The sequence below is a fragment of the Natator depressus genome, chromosome 9 (genome assembly GCF_965152275.1).
Source record: "Natator depressus isolate rNatDep1 chromosome 9, rNatDep2.hap1, whole genome shotgun sequence".
NCBI lineage: Eukaryota > Metazoa > Chordata > Testudines > Cheloniidae > Natator > Natator depressus.
Window position 1 is genome coordinate 82,611,809 of NC_134242.1, and position 24,936 is coordinate 82,636,744.

General features: G+C 41.9%; 1 protein-coding gene and 1 long non-coding RNA gene across 3 annotated transcripts in view; one reads left to right on the forward strand and one right to left on the reverse strand.

The window, feature by feature from the left end:
- ALG13 (ALG13 UDP-N-acetylglucosaminyltransferase subunit) overlaps window positions 1–10,471 on the reverse strand; it is a 55,162-nt gene extending 44,691 nt beyond the window's left edge. Inside the window, exons 1-4 of the mRNA XM_074962663.1 lie at window positions 10,305–10,471; window positions 9,808–9,970; window positions 8,153–8,291; window positions 4,409–4,514 (exon numbers count right to left, since the gene is read on the reverse strand). Coding sequence (XP_074818764.1) covers window positions 4,409–4,514; window positions 8,153–8,291; window positions 9,808–9,970; window positions 10,305–10,385 — 489 coding nt within the window. The 5' untranslated portion in view covers window positions 10,386–10,471. The remainder of the gene's footprint in view (window positions 1–4,408; window positions 4,515–8,152; window positions 8,292–9,807; window positions 9,971–10,304) is intronic.
- Window positions 10,472–11,729: 1,258 nt separating this feature from the next.
- LOC141993613 (uncharacterized) overlaps window positions 11,730–24,936 on the forward strand; it is a 79,913-nt gene continuing 66,706 nt past the window's right edge. The window contains exons 1-3 of one of the 2 annotated variants that reach the window (XR_012640907.1): window positions 11,730–11,806; window positions 15,713–15,861; window positions 19,376–19,514. This is a non-coding gene — a long non-coding RNA (uncharacterized LOC141993613). Of the gene's footprint in view, window positions 11,807–15,712; window positions 15,862–19,375; window positions 19,515–24,936 lie in introns of those variants that run through there. The other variant, XR_012640908.1, reaches the window with a different exon arrangement.

Genomic DNA, 24,936 nt, shown 5'->3' on the forward strand with positions numbered 1-24,936 from the left:
AAAACTCCTGTATAATATTGTATTTTTAAAAATGTGTTTGCGAACATGGTTTAAAACACAACCTATTCACCTTGCTTGGAAAGGTCTACAATGTTGTAAGAACCTCTGATTGAATAGTCTATATTTTCCAAAATTCTGCCAAACAAAAGTATATTTAACCAATAATAAGTTCTGTTTGTTGTGTGAATGTTTATTAATACCCACACCGTAAACATAATACATACAAACTAGGGCTGTCAATTAATCAGTTAACTTATGTGATTAACTCAAAAGGATTAATCGCGATTAAAAAAATTAATCGTGATTAATCACACTTATAACAATAGAATACCAATTGAAATTTATTAAATATTTTGGATGCTTTTTTACATTTTCAATACTGATTTCAGTTACAACACAGAATACAAAATGCACAGTGCTCACTTTATATTATTATTTTTGATTACAAATATATGCACTGTAAAAATGATAAGCAAAAGAAATAGTATTTTTCAGTTCACCTCATACAAGTACTGTAGTGCAATCTATTTATTGTGAAAGTGTAACTTGCAAATGCAGATTTTTTTTGGTTACATAACTGCACTCAAAAACAAAACAGTGTAAAACTTTAGAACCTACAAGTCCACTCAGTCCTCCTACTTATTCCACCAATCGCTAAGACAAACAAGTTTGTTTACCTTGATAGGAAATACTGCTGCCTGCTTCTTATTTACAATGTCACCTGAAAGTGAGAACAGGCGTTCGAATGGCACTTTTGTAGCTGGCGTTGCAACGTATTTACATGTCAGATATGCTAAACATTTGTATGCCCCTTCATGCTTCAGCCACCCTTGCAGAGGACATGCGTCCATGCCAATGATGCTCGCTAAAAAAATAATGCATCAATTAAATTTGTGACTGTACTCTTTCGGGGGAGAATTGAATGTCTCCTGCTCTGTTTTACCTGCATTCTGCATATATTTCATGTTATAGAAGTCAGGAATGATGACCTAGCACATGTTCGTTATAAGAACACTTTCAGAGCAGATTTGACAAAACGCAAAGAAGGTACCGATGTGAGATTTCTAAAAATAGCTACAGCAGTCGACCCAACGTTTAGAATCTGGAGTGCTGTCCAAAATCTGAGAAGGACGAGGTGTGGAGCATGCTTTTAGAAGTCTTAAAAGAGCAACACTCTGATGCGGAAAATATAGAACCCAAATCACCAAAAAAGAAAATCAATCTTCTGCTGGTGGCATGACTCAGATGATGAAAATGGACATGCGTAAGTCCGCACTGCTTTGGATCATTATCAGGCAGAACCCATCATCAGCATGGAAGCATGTCCTCTGGAATGGTGGTTGAAGCATGAAGGGACATATGACTCTTTAGCGCATCTGGCATGTAAATATCTTGCAACTCCAGCTACTACAGTGCCATGTGAACGCCTGTTCTCACTTTCAGGTGACACTGTAAACAAGAAGCAGGCAGCATTATCTTCTGCAAATTGTAACCAATCTTGTTTGTCTGAGTGATTGGCTGACCAAGAAGTAGGACTGAGTGGACTTGTAGGCTCTAAAGTTTTACGTATGAGTGCAGGTTTTTTTTGTACATAATTCTACATTTGTAAGTTCAACTTTCATGATAAAGAGATTGCACTACAGTACTTGTATGAGGTGAACTGAGAAATACAATTTTTGTTTTTTACAGTGCAAATATTTATAATAAAAAATATAAAGTGAGCACTATACACTTTGTATTCTGTGTTGTAACTGAAATTAATATATATGAAAATTTAGTAAACATCCAAAAATATTTAAAACAAATGGTATTCTATTATTGTTTAACAGCATGATTAATTTTTTTTAATTGCTTGACAGCCCTAATACAAACCTTACTTTACTGTATTTATTCACAAAAATTTACATCACAGACTCCTTGCCTTGCTTTTCTGATGCTATGACATGTAAAAAAAACATCTGTTGAAATAAAGATATTAGCAGAAGACACAATTGAAATAAAGAAATCTGAAATCTGTTGCAGAGAGTGTGTTCATACTTTTAAGAAATTATAAAGTTGAGCCAATTTTCCTCTTTTCAGCTCTTAATATGCCAAAGAAAGCTTCTGTTCCGCTCTGTCCCTTTCACATATTTGTTGCATGTCCAAAATCACACAGCTAAATTTGGGAAAAAATATCAAACCAAATTATAAACTGTTAGGAGGCAGGGGCTGTCTTTTTATTAAGTATGTATGCTGCCTAGCTCAATAAGCATTCATGAAATAAAATTAATTTGTTTCCATCGTTTGTGGTCAAATGTACTGTGACGTTTGGAACCGCATCACTGTCAGCTTTCAAATACAAACATTTAAAGAACATTTAGAGGAAGAGCACTTTAATTTAGACTTAGGTTAGCTTGTATCCTAGTTACAGGGATCAGAACCACACTAAAACATGGTTGTTGATATGGGTGTAACTAGAAGGGTGTCAGTCAGTGTGGACAGGGATTTTTTTCCTCCTGAAAATTGTGCTAGCAAATTTGTTGAAGACTAACTTTTTAGCAGTGTACCACTACGTTTGACTGTTTGCATAAAACAAAACTCAACCACACTGCAGTGATCTGGGAGAAGCAGTCAGAACTTTGATAACAGCTATGTATCAACATAAGTGTAACTAGTACAGGTCTGTTCCAAGTGTGGACCAGGCTATATTACGAAAGAAGCTGCTGTGGTGGAGGACCTGGTTTCACATTAATTTCCAATATGGTTAAAACACTATGTGGCCTTATAGACGGGATCAGACGATGCTGTTAGTACCTGACAGAGATTGGGGCTTTACCAAACTGTAGAATGGATTTAGTAATAGTTTTATTCACTTCACTACAACCAAAAGCTTGTTCTAAAAATAGCTTCTTTGGTTGGTTTTAGGACTGCATCTTCCTCCCCAGTTTTGTTCACTTCAGTAGGCTCCAAAACTGATCTACATAGATCTTAATTATGTCATCTGACTTAAGCATTCAAGGTCAGCATCTGTATTAGAGTATTAATGGAAATCAGCCAAGGACATAAGTCTCTCCAAGTTCAGCTGAAAAGTCCTCCAAGATAAGTCTGTGATTTCCTTGATGGCAGCTGCAAAACCAGCTTTTCGGTTACAACTGACAAAGTTGTTACCTCCAGTCTGGTACTGCGCAACATAAACAGCATCCAAAACACCAAGATCTTTAGTGAACTTTCTCACATTTGCTGTGCCACCATCAGTTTGCATGAAGAATTTATGCACCATGATCTTTCTATAATGGAGCTTTAAATTTTGAATGACCCCTTCAACCGTAGTCTGGTGTAGAGAAATTGTACTGGGCAGCAGAAAATTCAGTTTCACATTTGTAAATTCTGGAGTAGGGTGGGCTGAACAATTGAGAATCACTGCAATTTTCCTCTTCTTTTTCCCCATCTCTTTGTCAATGTTCATAAGCCATTCAGTGAATCTGATGGCAATCATTCATGCATTCCTGTTTGCTTTATAGATCATAGAGGGGGAGGGGACACCAGGAAAACAACATGGCATTTTCCGGTTTTCAATCAGAAGAATTTTCATTTTATCTTTGCCAGTTTGGCTTGGACACACAAGAACAGTGACTCTTTGCTATTTGGCTGCTAATGATGACTTTTTAAAGGCCAGAATTTGGCCAAGATTGAGGGTAAGACATCTGTTGTCCAGTGCTTGAGTTGAGATACCAGTATCTCTCTCAACATGGCTCCATTTAAATGCAATGGTAGTTCATGCTTTCCGCCAGCAAAGCCACCTGTTGACTGGTTCAAAATTTTCAAGTCCCATTTCTGTTGCAATATTTTGTGCTTTCCTGATCAGTAACTCACCTGTAATTGATATGTTCTGATGATGTGTATGAACAAACCAGCACAGAAGTGCCTCCTCTACCCCCTTCTTTTTCCCCACCTGTTGCCATTTTTGATTGTACTTTGAACCACTGTGCTACTCGTTTAGGTCTCTCTCTCTTTCTTTAAGATCTTACTTACAGTTGAGACTGAAAATTGCAAGGAAACATCTTTTTGTCTGTTAGCTGGATTTGCCATCTGCTTTATCAGCTGGACTTGTCTGCAAGAGTCAAGTTGTGGGTCTTTAGTTTCTGGCTCTCCTTGACTCTTTCTAGATAAGTCCTTTAGATATAGTTGTCAAACAAAAAATAGCCCTATACCTCTACTGACACTGTCTTAACTGAAGCATGAAGCCAGTAGATTTTAAATTGGCATTAAATGGGAAAATATTTAATGTCAGCTGAAATTGAACAGGCATATTTATGTTCAGTTGATACAAAAAGTGTTGGTCCCAATAAGTGGATTTTCCTATTAAGGAAGTGACATTAGAAGAATTTGACCACATACTAACATTTTCATTTTTCTGGATTAGTTATTCAAATCCAATAACTCTATCCAAGAATGCAGCAAACTTTTCTGGCTGTCCAGGAGGAAAGGGTTTCAGTGTTGACAAATCGATTGACTTCAATGACTCCAAAAGGGTGCTATAAAAACAAAGCAAAAACAAAGGCAACATGAACGATTAAATACTGCACATGGGGGTATTTTGTCTTTCACTATTTTTCTAATCTAGCCTTGAAGCATGCATGCACATGATTCCCTTTGGCATTAGATTAGCAACAAGAACATACATTAGAGGGAAAAGAGACACCACAGGTAGAAAGAGAATTAGTGTCATGAAACTGATACTATTTCAGCACATGACTACTCCTCGGGGAATTTTGTGCCCTGCATGGGGGTGGGTGGGGGGTGGGCACAGAATTCACACCTTCCGCAGATTTCTTGGCTCCCACGCAGAAAAATGAGGGAAGCAAAGAAATCTGTGGGGAACACATGCCCCTTCCTTGGCAGCCCAGGGAACATCTGCTGGGAGCAGTGGTCAGCAGAGAGCAAATCACCGGGGGGGGGGTGGGGTGGGGGGGGAAGGGAAGGGAAGGAAGGCTGGACATGTCTGTGGAGAGACAGTAAGGTGGTGGGGCTGGGTGCCTGCCTGCATGCAAATGAGTGAGAGAGACTCACTCTGTCCCTCTCCTCGCTATTGCTGCATTCTGGGCTTTGACTGGCATAGGGCTGTGTGAAGCTGGCTCTGTGCCTGAGGCAGAGCAGAAATGTAACAACTAAACAGGTTTCAGAGTAGCAGCCTTGTTAGTCTATATTCGCAAAAAGAAAAGAAGTACTTGTGGCACCTTAGAGACTAACAAATTTACTTGAGCATAAGCTTTCGTGAGCTACAGCTCACTTCACTGGATGCATTCAGTGGAAAATACAGTGGGGAGATTTATATACAAAGAGAACATGAAACAATGGGTGTTACCATACACACTGTAACCAGAGTGATCACTTAAGGTGAGCTATTACCAGCAGGAGAGTGGGGGGAGGGGGGGGGAGGGAGCCTTTTGTAGTGATAATCAAGGTGGGCCATTTCCAGCAGTTGACAAGAACGTCTGAGGAACAGTGGGGGGTGGGGGACAAAGCCCCTTGCCAACTGTGTCCACATATCTATTCAGGGGACATCATCATAGGGCCTAATCACATCAGCCACACTATCAGAGGCTCCTTCACCTGCACATCTACCAATGTGATATATGCCATCATGTGCCAGCAATACCCTTCTGCCATGTACATTGGTCAAACTGGACAGTCTCTACATAAAACAATAAATGGACACAAATCAGATGTCAAGAATTATAACATTCAAAAACCAGTTGGAGAACACTTCAATCTCTCTGGTCACTCGATTACAGACCTAAAAGTCTTCAACAAAAAATCTTCAAAAACAGACTCCAATGAGAGACTGCTGAATTGGAATTAATTTGCAAACTGGATACAATTAACTTAGGCTTGAATAGAGACTGGGAGTGGATGGGTCATTACACGAAGTAAAACCATTTCCCCATGTTTATCCCCCCTCCCCTTCCTCAGAGGTTCTTGTCAACTGCTGGAAATGGCCCACCTTGATTATCACTACAAAAGGTGTCCCCCCCCACCCCGCTGGTAATAGCTCACCTTAAGTGATCACTCTGGTTACAGTGTGTATGGTAATACCCATTGTTTCATGTTCTCTGTGTATATAAATCTCCCCACTGTATTTTCCACTGAATGCATCCGATGAAGCGAGCTGTAGCTCACGAAAGCTTGTGCTCAAATAAATTTGTTAGACTCTAAGGTGCCACAAGTCCTCCTTTTCTTTTAACTAAACAGGCAGGCTGCTAATGTTCCCATTGTTACTTAATTGTTCCCATTTTCCTCAATTAAGGCTCCTTTACCTTGCCATAGTGGTATAAAGGAGCCTTATTGTAAATGACAGTAAGGGAATCCTCAGCTAGGAAGGTCTGTATGGGCTTTCTCGCTTTTTCTTCTGTGCCAGAGAGGCACAATGGGTCAGATTACAGCTCAGGATCGATTTTACTTATCCATTTAAAATAAATGCAGGACAATGACTAACAAAACTGTATGACTTTCATGTGTGAAAGTCTGAGCGATTTAAAGCGGCAGTCTACTTTACAGTACACCAAACACCAAAATAAAAGTAATGTAATGTAAATGAAAATCCAGAATTATAACTGGAATGCAGGGTCTTGGTTAACAAGTATTCATAACATAAATTTCATGTGTTTAGAAAATGCTGAACAATTATTTTGATTTTTTTTCTGTGTGGTATAAATAAATTACCAAAATAAATGAAACTGGTGTGATTATATTGCATTATTTTGACAAATAAAATATCCAGAATTTTGGATTTTTTGTTACAGAATTCTCCCAGGAGTAACATGACTAATGGTTTTTCCTTTCAATGTGGAGCCAGATTCAGAGTGGGTTAGGTGCTGTCCTAGGTCAAAAGCAACCCTACATTCCCTTTTTTATCTGCCCTTCAGATCCCTTCTCAAAATTCTTCTTCCACTAAACATTTTCACTTGGTTATTTTTGTGTCTCATGATAGCAGTTTTAAATTTACCAAAACATAAGAAATTACCATGATAACCCAAAGTTCCCAAACATGAATCGTAAAACACATAACATGTACCCTAAAGCTTTCCCACTGTCCCTTCTTAATTTTTCCTGAATGATTTTTCACTTACGAAGGACAATAATATTCTGTGTTATCTGTGTTTATATTAAGTTTAAGATTCTTGAGAGGGAACTTCATCTTATTGTATTCATTAATAGTATCATGCACATATAAGTAATAAGATTACTTACATTTAAGACACTTGTGAATGCATTTCACATTATCCAATCTGTATCCTGTTTTTACCTTCCTAAGATCTCCTGACTACAGACATCCATACAGAGTCTTGACTAGGTGTTAGAATTAAGTTGACAGCAGGAGCAATCAGTGTGCAAGACAAGAGAGCTTGTGTCAGATCTAAATGGTTATTCCACAACTCTGCCTCTGGGTAGGATAGTGGTTGATCAACCCAAATTTCTGATGTTGTTTTAAGGTTGTATTAAACATGAAGACCTAAATCATTTCAAACAGAAGCTTCTGAAGAGACAGGGCCTTTTATTAATTTACCTTACGAAGTATGTTACTTAGATCTATTGGCCAGTGCTGCTTTCTACCAACTTCAGAGGTTTGGATTTGTATGGTGTTTTTTTCCCCCCCGAACAGTCTGACTAACTGCAACTCAAATGCCCTCACTTTTGATCTGTTTAGAGTGTTTGTCATTTAATTGGAATCAGTAGTGCCCTAAAAAATGATAACCTTGGAACCAAATTTTCAAGGGTTTGGTGAAAGTAGCACCAAGCATAACTCTAGTAGTAATCTACCCTGGCAAAAATATGTAGCAGTGGTAGACTAGCTCTGGAGGGATCAAGTCACTGTCTGTTTGCGGAAGAGTTACTTTTTGTACTTTGATGTATAGTTGCAGAGAAGAGATTCTCCCCTCCCATAAATCTGTGTGTTGTAAGTAATACTGTAAAATAAAACTGTGAAAACTATGCATAGCACAATGGGGTCCTGGGCCATGACTAGGGCTCCTATGCACTACCTTAACACTCATAATGATAATACTTATTCAGTCAGGATGGCTGCTGTCAATTTCTTCTAAGGGAACAAAGTGAGAACAGTTGGCTGTACCCCTAGAAAGAGGCACAAATGATATGAAAATATGTTCCATACCTACAAGTGCAGTAGAAGAGGTGTCCATCTCTGTATAGTTGCCTGGCTAATTCTAGCTGATGATTGTTCATCAGCTTTTCATTTACAACCACCAAGAGTGGTTTTCCTTTTTCCAGTGTCTCCAAACAAGTGCCTGCACCTACAGAAGAAACCAGTAATATGAACAGTATTTGCACATGTGCATCCAAATTTCACCTTACACTCTTGCAGTAAAAACCAATTAACCCTGAAGTATTTACTCAGGCCAAACTCCTATTATACTGAATGATTCCACTGATTTGGTTTGAATGAGAGTTTTGACTAAAATTTTACAAAATTTAAACTGGGGACTGTCACGGAGCCATAGGATTGGTGCTGTGCCTCCAGCTTTGGAAAACTCTCTAGGAAGAACACTATCAGTGTGCCAGTCTCTCATTGGGTCTCACTCTTCCTGCACAGCGTAGGCCTTGTGGCCTCACCGCCTCCTTCGACTCCACCTCTGGGCTCCAGCTCTCCCGTTTCACACTGTGAGCTCTGTTCAGTGAGTCTAAATGAGCTAGACTCCTGCTAGGGACTTGTCCACTCTTTGGGAATTAATGCACCTCACCAAGCATTTGCAGACACACTCAAACTGCATTGTCAAAACATTAGGGTTTATTAGTCAACTGGAACACAGCATAGGAAGTTTTTAGGGCAGCATAGGGAACTGAATGTTAAACGATAGACAGTTCTGGTTAACTCAGAGTCCAGACAAGCTGTAGTGACCCACAGGATTCAAGATCTCTTTCTCTGACCTCCTTAGAGCTAGCCTACCTGGCAATGCTAAAGTGCTGCCGTGGCCGCGCTTTAACGTGGCTTGTGTGGTCGCGGCACAGCACTGGGAGAGAGCTCTCCCAGTGCTCTAAAAAACCCACCTGCACGAGGGGCCCGACTCCCAGTGTTGGTGCACTATCTACACTGGCGCTTTACAGCGCTGAAACTTGCTGTGCTCAGTGGGGTGTTTTTTCACACCCTTGAGCGAGAACGATGCAGCGCTGTAAATTGCCAGCGTAGACAAGCCCCCAGTCAGTTCCCAGGTGAGAGAGGTCTCCTTTCAGCCGCCAGTTCTTATCCCCCACCTCACAGCTTTGCCATCCTTTGTCCTTGAGCTGGTATGTTGCTGAGAGGTGCGGAAATCTCTCTCCTTCTGGGTCACTGGCTGCTAGTTGTCACTATCCTGGTGATTGGATTTGCCACTATCGTCTCAAATCCTCCACTGGCATGGGGTCAGCCTCTGCCAGTCCTTTTCCAATACCCCATTGACGCTCAGACAGCGAGGTGACATTCATACGGATGCCCCTTAGCCTGCCCTGAGAGCAAACAGTCCTTTTCCACCCATTGGGTAACAAGGCAGCATACAGGGGAAACCAAGGCACGCACCGGAGTCATGAAACGAGGACAGAAAATCCCCACTTCAGCACAGGGACAACGCTACAAGCTCTAAAACTTGCCCGTGGCCCCTCAGGCTATGCCGGTTTGCCTGGCCCCCGCCCTAGAGCAAAGACAGCAACGCTAGCGCTTCAGATCACCGGGGCTGCCCTGCCCCGGCTCACAGGAGGCAGGCTCTCGGCAGCCGCCCGCGGAGCTCACCTCCCTGGCCCCGGGGCAGCTGCCTGCGCCAGACGCCGCCGCCTTACCTGCGTGGCTGATCACCAGATCCGCTTTCTCAAGGTCCTCAGCCAGCGACTCCTTGAACCGGAACACGTCCAGCGTAAACGCCGCCGTGCGGAACGGGGCCGGGGCCGCCGCCCCTCTGCCAACCTGCAGGACGAGTCTGCCGTAGCCGAGGCTCCGCAAGACCTACAGCGGGTCGGGTGGGAGGGGGGGGATGTTACCGCGGCGACGAGAGGGCTGGGTTGGGCCGCCCCGCGGGGCCAGCCCCGCTTCTCCCCTCGCGCGCACGAGCCGGCTCCTGACGGGCGCGGCGCCGGCTGAGGGGAACCGACCGCCGCGCGCGGGAGCCAGCCCCGCGGCCCAGCAGACGCTCCCACCCCACAGGCAGGGAGCAGCCGGGGCGGCTGGGGGCCTGCGGCGCGAGCAGGGGCCCGGGCCCGGGCGGGGCAGGCGGGAAGCCGCGGCAGGCCCAGGGTTGCACTAGGCCCCGCCGCCTGTGGGATGGGCGCCGCGGCCTCACCTGGAGCGTCTCCGGGGCGGTCACCGCGGCGATCAGCTCCTCGAAGCTGGTCGTCCCCACGGTGACAAAGGCCGATTTCATGGCCGGCCGCTTCGCCTGAGCCGGGCCGGGGGCGGCCAAGCGGCGTCTCTCCCGGACAGCCGGGCTGCGGGCGGCCGCCAGGGGGCGCGCTCGGTTCAGCGAAGCCGGGCCTGCCCCGAGCGGCGAGCCCCACGCTGGGCGAGCGGCCCAGGGGGCAGCGTCACCCCAGTGACAAATGGTCAGGGCGGGTCCATCACACAGATGTTACCCACACACAGACGCACCCACATGGCCCCCAGAGTAACCCCTGCCCATCCCCTGTGAACCCTGAAATAAAGGTAACCAAGGCAATCCTCAGCTTGCTCTCAGAGCCAGGTGTTCCTTTACTGCTAAGCACAAAGTTGCTATTTGGTGTTGTTTTTACCCAGCAGTGGGGAGATGCTTTCCCCAAGAGACAGGAGCTAGGCTGGGGCCTGGAGAATGGACAAGGAGCTAGCATGCAACGATCTAAGTTTACACCTAGTCTGCTATTTGTTACTTATTTTTATCACAAGAATTCCTGACCAACTGTGGCCTCTAGACATACTCTACATAGCTTAGATAAAGAGCAGAGATTTTCCTCTATGCCATGCTCCAGTGCCCTCAATGTCAATGAAACAAACCACCCTGGAAAGACCAGAAATGGGGAATACCCACTCATTCCCAAACAAAACTGTGGTTAATGGAGACCTGGCAAAGACTTATCTCTTCCTGTGTGCTTTAAGAGCCCAACTACACTCTTATACATGGTTTTCATTTTATACATGGTTTAATTTTAATTTTTCAAAGATTTTAGCAAACATCCAAAAATGTCACAAAATTAGTGTTTCTGATTCATTTCACTGTGCAGAAATGGGAGACCGAAACAAAGTGCAGACAACTCAAATTTGGATAATTAGCCTTCAGATAATCATGGTTTATTTGTAGGTGTTACTGCAGCACCTACCGCTGTGACATCCGGCACAATAACTGTAAAACCTACTCCTTTGCCATGATTAAAACACAGTTCATTTTTGCAACTTTTTTTGTCCCTGCACAGTTAACTCAGGCTCTTAATCAGCTGTTGCCCATAATCAAGCCCTCCCTGCCACTGCTCCATCCATGCAGAACCCTCTTACCTGAGTTTAGTGATGCTTTAAACCCAGTTTAGCTGGGTGTTAGAGCTCAGATGCCACTTTTACTCAGGCTGGTAACCCTCCCAGTTTATGATGCAGAAGTAGGCTACATCACCAAGTGCTAATAGACCTCCAATGCCTTCCCACAATACTCCTCCCCCAGCCCCCCTCCTCCTTCCCATTGCCTAGAAGGACAGACAAGTTCTCTCACAATTTACTGGAAAGAGCAGCTCAGCTTACTGCAGTACCAAGAACCATGGGATATGTCCCCCAAACTCCTGATAACCCATTGGTGATTGCAGCACCAGTGAGGACACATTAGCTCAGGTATGTATGACTTCACTGTGTGGCTGCTCACATTTGAGTATATCTACATGTTGGGCTGGGGGTGTGATTCCTAGCTCTCAGTGAACTCGTGTGCTAAGAACAGAATGTAGCCATAGCAGCATGAGCAGCGGGATGGGCTAGCCACCACAAGTACATACCTGGTTTCTGTGACAGGCATGTACTCTGGGTGGTTAGCCTTCATGCTACCATAACTACACTCTTTAGTGCATTAGCTCGATCAGAGCTAACACGAATATGTCTCCTCAAGCTGGAAATCACACCTCTAGCTCGAAGTATAGACACCCTTTAATTCTATTCCTCCTGCTCCCACCTGGAACTTGCTACTATCTACTTCTTGATTACTTTGTTTCTTTTAATTTCCTTCCCTGTTTTTTTCCTCCTGAGGTCCCATCTGACACCTGTCTCCCATTGTCTCTCTTCAGAGCAAACCACCTATTCTCTGGGGAGGAGCTACACTACCTCACTATTACAATTTCAGAATAGCAGCTGTGTTAGTCTGTATTCGCAAAAAGAAAAGGAGTACTTGTGGCACCTTAGAGACTAACAAATTTATGTGAGCATAAGCTTTTGTGAGCTACAGCTCACTTCATCAATGCATCCGATGAAGTGAGCTGTAGCTCACGAAAGCTTATGCTCACATAAATTTGTTAGTCTCTAAGGTGCCACAAGTACCCCTTTTCTTTTCACTATTACAATGTTTCTAAAGGAAAATGCAAACCAAACACATGGTTTGTTCAGATGTCATTCTCCTCCACCATCCAATCAGAAACTTGGGGGTGGAACTGTATACTAAAATAATAGTAATATTATATTTGCATGTACATGTATGAAAGGATGAGATTTTAATAGATACATTCTGGTGAGCATTGTATTCTCAGGCTCCTCAAAACCAGGTGAATTCTCTGTCAGTGGATTAAAGAGTTTGGTGCAGTGACAGTTGTAAGAGCCTATGGGAACAAACCAACACAATAAAAGGCTGTTAGTGGAGCAGTTTCTGAGACTTGTTGTGTATGAAGAAAATCCAGGGTACCTAGAAGAGTAAGATAATACATATTAGAAGTGTAGTTTTAGCAGAGATAAGGAAGTTAAGTACAGATAGGAAAATAAGAAGGACTATAGTTTCCCTTGAGCAGCATTCACTGTCTTCCTTGACACCTACTCAGAGCAGAGAGTCTTGTCTAGTGGTCTCTGCTAGCTGTCCTCTTCTGGTACCCTTTGAGTGAATCTGCAACTTTAGCCCTTTATATTTGTCCTAAGGCATTTACAATATGGCCAACTCTGTTAAAAATCATGAGTTAGGCCCCCAAAAATCATGATAGTGTCTTAAAAATCACAAGGTTTTTTTTTTTTTAAATAATACATTTTTGTTTTCTTTGTATAATGATTTTTGCCCCTTCAAAGTGTTATTGGGCCACTTTTTCAAGCTCTTCTCTGGAAAAAAAAATTTTTTTTAAATGAAAGCTGAGATTCTTTTGCAATGTCTTATTCCAGTAGTTGGGGTTTTAAGAGAAATACCAACTGTTGTGAGGCTTGCACTAAAACCACAAGAGTTGGCAACGGTGCCTTTAGTTGACCTCTGAGTCTTTCTAGCCCCTTCTCTCTTTTTTTTTTTTTTTTTGCAACAGAAAAAAATTATTTTTTTGCAACAGGAAATTATCGTTCCTCTGGGGCTTCACTCACTACCTGAAGGTCAAATAAAGTAAAGCCTTTCACCAGTACCAAAACAGCACACACTTAAAACTATCATGGTATGGGAGACAGAAGGAAAAGAGACAAATATGGTTTCAATTCTTGGTTTTTATTTAGAATCCTGTAAGCATAAATAACTCTGGCTCTGTATGTGGTCTTGCAGATAGAGAGCATTAACTAAAAATAAATCCCAGAAATTATGCATGTTCTCCTGGAAACTAGTGTCTGGTGACCCTTTGTTGACCTCCAAAAAATCCTGTGCACAAAGGAGACATAAAAGATTTTAAATGCTTCAGGTTACAGAAGGCGAACCTTTCAGGAGAGCCAAGAATGCACATTACCTTGACATGTAACTCTGCAAAGAGCTTAAAAATGAACAGCAATGAGACAGCAAGCATTGCCTAGTAGACTGAGCACCAGGCTAGGATCCATTGTGCTCCTGAGTTTTAATCTTACCTCTGTCACTGACAGGCTATTGCACCTTGGGCAAACCATTTACCCTTTCTGTGTCTTCACCTGTAAAATGAGATTACTTCTATTTACCTATGTATGCTTGCCAGGGGGGAGGTGTGAGGATTAACAAATCAAAGGGAAATTGAATAATTTTAGAACAAACATTCTCTTTAAGTTGCAAATTGTAATTTTAAAAGGAAGAATAATTGTAAAAGGGTTTTTCTGTCTCTCTCCCCCCACATGTTTAGAAGGGCCTCTTGGAAGGTTTGTGATTATTATCACCAGACATGGTCAGAGCTACCCATCTGCTTTTTTTCTCTGAGCACTGTCCTGCCTTCAGTTTCAGCTTTGCCTCCTCCCTTTTACTGTCCTCTTGCAAGGCCTGTGGAAAAGCATGTCTCCTGATGGCCTGCAGAATACAGTCCTATGAGAACCAAGAGACAGGGGATTAGAGAGGTCCTGTTGGGATGGGAGATCAGTCTATGTGACAGACTTTTTCCTACAAAGTGACCCACAGTACAAAACAGCAGGTAAACTTGTGTGCTACTATGCTTTACATTGTCACAAGGTGACAGCCTGACTGGCCCTTTTCCCACCTGTGACTCGTCTGCCTCCCCAGGTGGGGGAAATTAGAGTAGCTCTATGACAGGGAGGTCATATGGGTAAATTAGTCCAGGCCTGGTAATAAAAGGGACGCTTCTAAAAAGGGAGATGAGGCCTGTTTTGCTCTTCTAGTCTAGGCTAGATGGGATACAGTTGAAAGGGTCTAGCTTTGATGGAGCTGAGTAAAGGCTGCAGCTGGCCTGAATGATCAGTACAGAGCCCAGAAGGAGAGCTGTGGCATTTCTGACCTAAGAAGGGAAAAACCTTTGCAAGTTAACAGTGCAGATCCTAGGAGGAGGGTTGTGGGATCCTGGGAACAAGGACTGGACTGGAGGAGTGAAGGAGCAGTTTGATTTGCTGTTAGAGACTTAATAAAATCTTACAAAGCAGAAATTCAGTTTACAGCATTCTGGTCTGTGAGTGACTTCTTACAAGGGCCCCAGAGACAGTTAAAGCCAGTACCTGAAGGGCCATGTTGTACCACAAGGGGGTGCTCTGAAAGGACTATCTTACACATATGGTATATGGGTAGGGCTTCTATTATATCTGCTTCCACTATAGTATATGCTTTAGAAATCACTCCCTTGTAGTCTGCATTACTGCTCTGTCTAAACAAGCCTTCGGTACAAGTAACCATTGCTGGTGTTTATTGGATAAACTCCAGTTTATTATTTTTTTAAGTGGGGGTGTTTTATTGGTTATAAAACCAATTATGGTTATAAAAATTGAAAATCAGAAGCCCTATATATGGGACAGTGCAAATCTGATACTGTCTTCTTATGGCAAGAGTGAGGTCATTGTGTTAGCGGAGGAAGTGCAATGGGACATACACAAAGTGCTGTCAAAGCACAAAGGAAACACTGATAAACAGAAGAAAAATATTTTTCCCCTCCATCTTTCAAATTATAGTCCTTTTAGGAGTTAACTTGTAACAATGTCCAAATGATCAGATTTAAATGAGATTTTCAAGATAATCACATTCCTTTACTGTTTATACAGTACTGTACAGAGCATTAGATTTCCATATGTGCTAAGCAGTCTCCTAATTAAAACCTTGCTGAAAAGCAGCAATATTGTCATATGAGCAGAACACGTGAATGTTTTCAAAAAGTTTTACAGTATCTTAATTTTGTTTTGTAGGGCTCTGAAGAACAGCGCCCATGACGCAAACATCCCACTCTATGCACCCTGTTCCAGTACGAGCTGTGCTGATGATGCGTCAGTCACTGTAGTAAGCATGAGTTAGCACATGGAGTGCGAACAGAGTACAGCTCGTATATGAGAATGTGGTAAGATTTTTGTTTTCTCAACATTAAGTGGATCTGTGAGGTTTTCAATATCTTATTTTTATAGGGATTGAGCTTGTAACATTTATTCATGTGTCAAATACCATTGAAGTCAATGGGACTACTTACATGAGCAAGGATAGCAGGATTGGGCTCAGGTCTTTTAGTGTATTAAGCAAGAGTGTTTATGGAGAAAACTATAAATAATCATTTTAAAACTATGGTGAAAATTCTGTTTATCCTATTTACATGGCAAGTCTACTGCTGAGAGGAGCAATATTAACTGAAAACTGAGTACAGTGGGGCTAGTCATATGCATAAGCTTTTGCAGGATGAGAACCCTGCCTGGCCTTTTAAAATTGCTGCTGTTAGGAGATTTCCTGCCTGTAGGATGACTTCCATTGAAGTTCCTGTAGCTATGACTCTTACTTCCTGCAGGGCAGGAGGAATTCTATCTACCTTAGGGTTTTATACTGCCGCCCATCGTTGTAGTATCAGAGTGCTTTCCACATAAAATCAGTGAAGTCCCTAATGGACTTCATGGAGTCTTTGGCATCTCTCCATTGTTGGGGGACAAAACTCTTCTTGGGTAGTGGGTGTTTTTTTAATTTTTGGTTCAAACAAAAACCCTACATCTGATACATAAATACAAGTCTCCACCATTGTAGCACAGAATAATCCTTTACTGGCCACAGAAACTGAACCACAAATACACTGTCTTAAGCCTAATGCAATATACAGTAGTACATGTGAGAAGGAACTACCAAAAATAAGCACTAATCTTATTTATTTCCTGAGTAAGTTAATATGACAAGGTCACACACAACAACTAGTGTTTTTTAGGAAGATGCACAAAAGATTTAGCGAATCTGATTATACAACTGTTTGTCATGTTGATAGTTCATTAACAATGATGATTAATGCCCCATTGCTTTAATTTAGCACAAGCCAAACTGCAAATTGTTTAAGTTAAATAAAGCAGACTGTACTGATTAATGGATATTTAGAAAGGTTGTGTTTGAATTTAGTAGATATTATGATGTGATACAATATTGGCATGGATGTGTGGAAGCCAGAGTTTAGGTTGAATGTTAATACTCTGGATTTACACAGGTGTGATTGAGATCAGATTCTGCATCGGAGTCAGTAAGTCTCTAAATCTTTTCGAGAATACGTAAGTGATATTTTTAAAAAACAAAACAAAAACAAGCTTTCGATAGAATGTTCTAATAGTTGTGAAATACCATGTAAAGTTAGGTGGGGGAACAGCCTTTTCTAAAATAAAGGTACAGACATGAAGCAGCTCCAATACATTAGTAAGCAGAAGCCTCCTCAAACTTCATATCAGCAGATTAAAATGCATATTCAGAAAAATTGAGAGGTTTTCACTAGTCTCAGTCTGTCTGTTATTCAGATGGTTGGTAGTGCTGAGGTTTGGCGTACATGCTGATTGTGTTGTGGGAATGAATACAGGCCTCCTTCCTTATTATCAAAGATTGCTTTGGCCATTTGTGTGTCTGTGACCCAAAAAGCTGGAGTATGCTCCTCCAGATATCATTTTATGCTGTATTCTAAAACCTACTGAATGATACCTGTCAGTGTTCTATATTTGGCTTGAATTGTGGCTCCCCTAGGGCTTCTCAGGAGTGTGCCATGTTAAGTAACAACAAATATTACACATTGCTAAAGAAAAAACTAGTAGGTTGACCTCTTGGTAAGCCCCATATGGGTTATGAGTTTTGAACTAACTTTGGTCCCAAATGTGCATAACTTTTATTCCAATGCAGTTATTAATCAAAGCTCTGTTTATCAAAACATGTTTCAAAGTTAGGAAAACACAGTAGAGTTCTTCCTACATAAAATGGGCCTGATTCTTTTTTGGTGCTAATCACCTTCATTTTCTACGTGTGTTGAGTGTGCTCGGCACCTTGCAAGACCTGACCTTACATTACCAGCCTGTCAAAGATAATCTGTCCTCAATTTATTTAATCTAAACCATCCAAGATTGATGGCCTATCACCAGGGAGCCCTGACTACTCTGGGAGTGCTTTTAATAGTCTATGTATGAAATATTGTATGCAGGAAGGAAATTGAAATGGGGTGGGGGGGAAGAATCTGCATACTTATCTCACTATAAACATATTACAAATTAAAAGTATTATAAATAAATGAAAATGGGAGGGTACATTTCTATGGAGAGCCTTACATCAGAAAACAGGTACAAATCCTTTCCTTCTTGTACAGGGCCCCAAAAGGAGTGAGAATGCTGTGCAGGGCGGGGGGGAGGATGGGAGAAGGTGCGTGGGGGAATGACAGAGGGATAGTGCATTCATTGGATTAATCCTCCACATAAGGAGGGGATTTAGATAGTGTGACCACTACTATAGTCTGCAGTGTTGCCAACTCATGACTTTTACTGTGAGTCTTGCAACATATGGTGTCTATCTTATATCTCCAGCTCCTAGATTCATGTGAGAATCTCAGCTTAATTTTTTTTAAGTTGGTTTCTAGCCCTTATGGCTGCAGAGAAAAGCTTGAAAATATGACTGAGTGCCCCTGAAAGCTCCGAGACCAGCAAGCAAATAAAAACAATAACATTGATTTAAAAATCATATTTTTTTTAAATTAGTTTAGTGATTTTTCTGAGGCCTGTCTCATGACTCTTGAATGCCTGGGGCTGAGTCCATGGGCTGAAGTATAATCCATAGTATGGCACAGCTGTGCTGGTGCTCCGTGCCCTGCCAATGGATTGGGGTATTCCCCTTAATTCTGACTTGGCTCACGGGAACAGAAGTTGGTATTTAGCCTGTACTTCATCAGATCCTCAACTACTGTATATTGACGTAACTCCGCTGACTGTGATGGAGCTATGCTGATTTATACCAGCTGAGGATTTGGTTTGCTGCATACACATGATGCTTAGTTTCCTCTCAAATGTAGATAAAAATGCTGTATTACAGAAATGGAAAATGGGCCTCAAAAAACCAAGAGAAAACACTAATTTACAGTCAGTGTAAGAGACATGCAGAAAATTGAAAAGGAAACAAAATAGTTGTATAGTGGTCAAAATACAGGCCTTTGCAAAGGGCTGAAAGGGAGTCTGTAACATATCATAAAGAGAGCTATCATGGCTGTGAAGGTTCAGTATGGCTGGCGTTTCCTGGCAACCAGTCTCTTGCATATCCTCTAGGGAACCTCAGCTGGTGACAGTTTGGCACTGTTTCTTGCTCTCTGTGAAATGATATTCCTGTATCCCAGCTACCAGAAAATACATCAGCAGCAATCCACTATGTGAGTCCAATACCATTTCAGATGTTCACACAATCCCTTGGATATACCTGTTTTATTTTAAATTAATTTTCATCCAGGTAAATCATGTTCTCTGAAATCTCTGAGCTTTATTCTCCAAAGGCAGCTGTGTTAGTATAAGTGTAATCAGATCCTTAGGTGGTATATGTGCATTTTCACAGGCACAAAGACCTGCTGTACATCTAAAATATTCTGTTCCTCCTTTCAGTATAACCCTACCTATAGAGATGTATAGACATCACCACTGTTGGCTATACAATGTACATGCAGTGTGGGAATGGCTTAAGCATCTAGTTAACTAAAAGCGCCACTAAAGGCCTGAAGAGGAAACTGAAAAAGCAGCCAAGTACTGAACGAGTAGCCACTAGAGGGCAGTGCTGCACATCCAGACAGACATCACGCCAGGCTCAAAAGACATCAAACAGACTAATTTTTACTCTTTCCGGTCCCTTTCATTAGCATCCCCACACTTACAAAATCCTTCTTACTGTTACTGCTGTCATCCATTTGTTATTGCCAAGCTCATTGTCAAAACAAAATGTAGAGAGAATCTGAACGTGTATTAGATTCATTTCACAGTGGAGGGACAGTGTAATGGGTTGTACCTGGCCGCTGTGGCTCCCTACAGGAGGCCCTGTGGTCCTACTACATCCTGCCCCAGCAAAGGAGTAGCAAAGGTGGGGCCTCCAGGCCAGCTAGAGAGGTCTCATGGAAGCAGCCAATCAGCAGCCCAGCAGGCTCAGATAAAAGGAGTTGCATGCTCTTAGCAGGACAGTTCCGGGCTGGGACCAGAGGGGCAAGGAAAGGGGCTTCTCTCTGGCCACAGAAGTTTGATTGGCTGCATTTGCTTAAGCTGGGGGAGAGAGGACCTGAGAACTTTAACCCTAAGGTTAGGGGTGAAGATAAAGGGGCCAGGTGAGAAGAGGTCCAAGAGAACAGCAGCAACTAATTGAAGTGAGTGATATATGGCGGGTGGTGGAACCAGGAATAGTGGGTGGGGCTGGGTTCCCCCACCAGCAAAGTGGTGTAATCTCTGAGCAGGGGACAAGACTCCTTTAGAAGCCCAAGCAAAGGGCTGAATTTAAAAGGTCCAGAGTTGGGGCTGAAGACCATGGTGAGGACAGATAGACAGTTTTTGTTGGACTCTTTACTATCTTCGAAGGGGTTCATTTTGACTGTGACCAGGCTAGAGGACTGAGCCACCGAAGACCTGCCAACCAAGTTCAACAGCCTGCTGCTGCAGGAGGTACCAGGGGATGAGAAAAGGACTGCCATGCCACATCCAGCCACTAGGAGGCGCTCAATAAAGTTACAGACTGATATAGGGATCTGGGATCTGCATGAGGCTTTGAGAATTGTGCTGTGTTCAGACTGAGAGCTTGTCTGGTGACAGAAAAAAGTGCCTGAGGGATGTACACCTCCTCTTCTACGTGACATCTCAGGTGGACATTCATTATTTTGAACTCTGCTTGTGCTCTTCTTTTAATTTTTAAATTGGGCTTGAACCTGATACTGTGTTTTCTTTTAGTAAATATAATTCTTATGAAAAGTCCCAGTCTCCTGACACTGAGGAAGTTAAGTTCATTTTATCTACAGAACAAGTACAGCATAGGTATTGGTGGCACCAGCTCCCCCATCACTGCCTTTTCCTCGCTGAGATGAGAGGACAGGTTGGTGGGCCCGTCCATTCGTTCCTGGGCCTATGAAGTTGCCACCTAGGGTGCCAATAGCAATGACAGCTTTGTGATGTGTTAGCTGTCCAGGTGGGGTCTGCCCTGTCACCGCTAACACAAAGGCAATCTAACAGCAATAGAAGGTGGTGATTTGTGGTACTGCTGTATGAGCCTCATTCAGGCATCTCAAATTGAGGATCCTCGAATTATCCAGTCTCTGCCAGCGCTCTTTTTTTTTTTAAATGTTTAGAGATTCTGACCCAAACAGAATCTGTGCTAAAAAATATTTCTACTCACTTCTTGTATTTCATTAAATTTTAATAATTTTCATCACTAGCAATGTCAAAAATATCAGTTATGTGGAGGCAAACCAGATGGTGGAGAGTGCAACATACATTTCACACAAATAGGGAATTATGAAGTTTTGAGCTGTAGGCAGTTTTTTTTTGAGCAGGAAGGAGAAATAATCTAGAGAAGTCCTTTTATACGTGTAATGAATTTGGAAAGCTCTGTGTGTACTTTACAAATACGGTGTTCTCTCTCAATTAGATATCAGCAAATGTGTTGCAATTCCAGACAGTCATCTGTCTAATAATCAGTCTTGCTAGAATCCACTCAAACATATAGGGTCAAATTCATATTGGGTGTAGCTTAGCCAGCTTAGATCTAAAACAGAAGTCTGTTATGTTTGGGAGAGTGATTACTGCTAGAAGTGCTAATGTCAAAACAAGACTATTTTGCATTACTCTTTCCCTAGAGTGAATGTTGCTGAACTCACAGTTGTCCTGTTTGTCTCAGCCTAAAACAAGCATGGCTGCCTATTTATCTACACTTCCAACTACAGTCACTTCACTTCCCTCTTTCAGTGTGGAAACCATTGTTCTTGTCACAGTACCATATCTAAAATACTGATCAACTGTGGAAAAATTGTACGGTCGTGCCAAGTAAAGGGAAATTGTCACCAACTGAAGCTTAGTTATTGGTTTATTTGATTTTTGTTAAGTGAGTTGCAGTCTGTCTGTGGAAACAAACGGATTGACAGATGTGGATGGATTTAGGTGTTTAATCTGTGCAAAGGTACACAGCCTGGGCAGTAGGAGTAGAAATCGGAGTGTGCCTCAGCTGTACTCCAGAGGGACTACCACTAGGAGTGACCAGATTCTCCATTCCCTATGGTGTTATCAGTCCTTGGCTACTTTGCAGAGACAACGGCACTACATTTGGCTTTGGGAAATAGACATTTGTCCACTAGGAACTGGTCTGAGATCACCATCACACAGACCACTGAACAACGATCAGATTCTAACAACTTTAGATCACTATCAGCCAGATCTGAAATTGATGCAGCCACCTCTGTAAAATGATCCATGTCCAATTACTAGTCCCCAGGTCAGTTGCTGATTCCCTATAAGTGCTGTATGTGGTAAGGTAGAGGCATCATACAGAGGATACATCTGTAAGTGCCTGCTGAAGAGGAGTTCTGATGAAGACACTGTTGGCACAGTTACTAGTAAGTTCATTTTTTTTTTAATGGTGACTTTTTTGATGTCTAAGAAATTATTTGTATGTAAAATTACAAGAAAACTGCCTAACCTCATCTCAGAGTAGACGGTGTTACATTACTTTATTTCTCCAGGGCACTACGTCCTCATGAATGGCTCTGTCACGGTGCATAAAATTGTTCCAGTTCGATTCTCTTTATCTAAATCTTTCTTTTATTTAAAAGGTGGCAGGTTGATGAAGATGCATATAAAAGTCCTGCCTCGTGCTGCGGCTGGTAGCGTGCAGAGTTCGGCTGGGGATATATTTCAGATCCCTTATTGTTTTCTGTTTATACACAACCTGCCCTCAGGTGCTAATTAGCTGCAAGAACTGCATATACAAACAATATTATTGTGTTTTTTCTATACAAATACATTTGTGGTCAAGGTGAATGTTACTGGGTTACTTGTTTCCAGATATCTAGGACACTAACAGCGTGATTGCAAAGATTTCTGAGACAAGTTTTTCATCTTAAACTAAGTTCTACTTTATTTAGGCTTGGACTATAGGTACTGAAGGTTAATTCCTCGATAACAGTCGTTCTTGATGATATGCCAGATGCAATACATAAGATTCAATATTGGTATGTTATCTGCTTTCAGTAGAACATGACCACACATAGCATTTGCTTAAACAGGGGTGCTCTTTGCCAACAGCCATACTCAGTTGGCTTTTGGCTTGATTCTATATTGTGTATATTGGAGCAAATTCCCCTGCGTAGTCTGCTTTGATTAGATCACACAGACAAATAGGATTTGGAGCATGTCAAATATTTCCCCAGGGACATTAGCTCTAGGACACCGAGGAACACAGGAATATTGGAACAGACCAATGGTGGTCCTAGTCCAGTGTGGTGCTTCTGAGGATAGCCATTGACAGGACTGTATTTTCTTCAGGACATCTTATTTTTCTTGGTGGAAGACAAGTTTGCTTACTTCCTGTTAGGCTATTAGCCTAAAAACATAGAGGGATCAAGTCTTAAGGAGACTTGTAGATACTTAAGTAACAATAATATACTGATTTCAAGCTGAATACTGCACTTCAAAAGAAGCTATGATAAAAAGAACCAGAGAGTTGTCTCTGTGGGTTTGTCTAGCACAAATGAACACCAATTACAGTGTATTCTTTCCATTGGGGCTAGTCCATCATTTTGTCTAATTATGGTATGAATCTCACAATGGTAAAATCCCTCATTCTGTAAAGAACTAATTCTGAATAGAAATCCTAAAAATCTTAAACAACTCCAATTATAATGCATTTCTTAATACATTAGCCAGATAAAGTATATGCCATCTACTCACTACATTAAAATGCTCTGGGCATGAGAGGGAGAAACTGCAATCATAGGAGACAAAAGAGAATATCAAATAACTTATTTGACCTCCTCTCAGCCTCACTATGGGCTTTTATTAAGTTTAAGGCCTGGTCTACACTTAGGAGTTTTATCAGCATAGCTATGGCAGCTAGGATATGATTTCATTTTTTTCCCCTGACATAGCTGTGTTGGTGAAAGCTCTAGCGTAGATGCAGTTATACTAGTATAACTTTACATTTAAAAATTTAACTGACATAACTGTTTTGGCTAGAGGTATAACTTTATATAGCTTTTGGTAAAAAACATAGATAAAAGCCCTAATATGGCTGCAGTTATGCTGGTATAAAGCTGATTTAGACTAGAATAGTTATTCCCCATTCTGTAGGGAATAGCTGTACTGCTGTCAATATATTCACATCATAAAACCACATCACAGCACTACTTAGCACATTTGTTGCCAGTCTCAACTGAGAGGCAGACAGGATGTTCCTGGGCCCTGAATTGCGCTGACCACAGAAGTGTCTCCTCATTGGGGTGCGGCAGTAACTTGTTCTGTGTAGAAAGGACTTCAGTTCCCATTGCGGCCAATTTAGCAGCTTTCAGCAACATTAAATGCACTTAGTATGCAGATCTGGCAAACAGCAAAATAAAAATCTACTGGCTGTTAACTTTAGACAGGCAACTATGAAGGCAAACAAGGACATACGCTGAATGTATTCTTAGCCACAACTCCACAGGCCACATTCTTTGCTCTGGGGCTCATAGAGGGCACACTGTGATGTCATCGAGAGCCACCGGAGGGAAGAATTTATGTTCTTGGACCTGAAAAGCAGGCATGCTTAAGTCTGGTTTGGTGAAGTCAGGCTAGGGGAAACAAAGCTTAGAATGAAATCAGTTCTTCCCCTTCTGAAATCAACAGTCTCTGCAGGGTCTGTGAGATTTTGTTTGCTTGCCTCTTTTCTTTCTCCATTCCCTGGAGCACGTCTGCATTGCAGACTGTTTACATTTAACTTTTTTCTCTCCACATCTATAATATGTCTTCCAACAGAGGATATATAAAAAAAAAAAGAGTCAAGCCTCAAACCACCGCTGGGAGGTAGTATCTCCCCCTTTTACAGAAGGGGAGAGAGATGACATAGTAAGTCTGTGACCAAATTGGAAGAGAACCCAGATTTTCTGACTGTCAGTCCTGTGCTTCAGACCTCTTCTTCTCTCCAATATCCAGCACAGACTTGATTG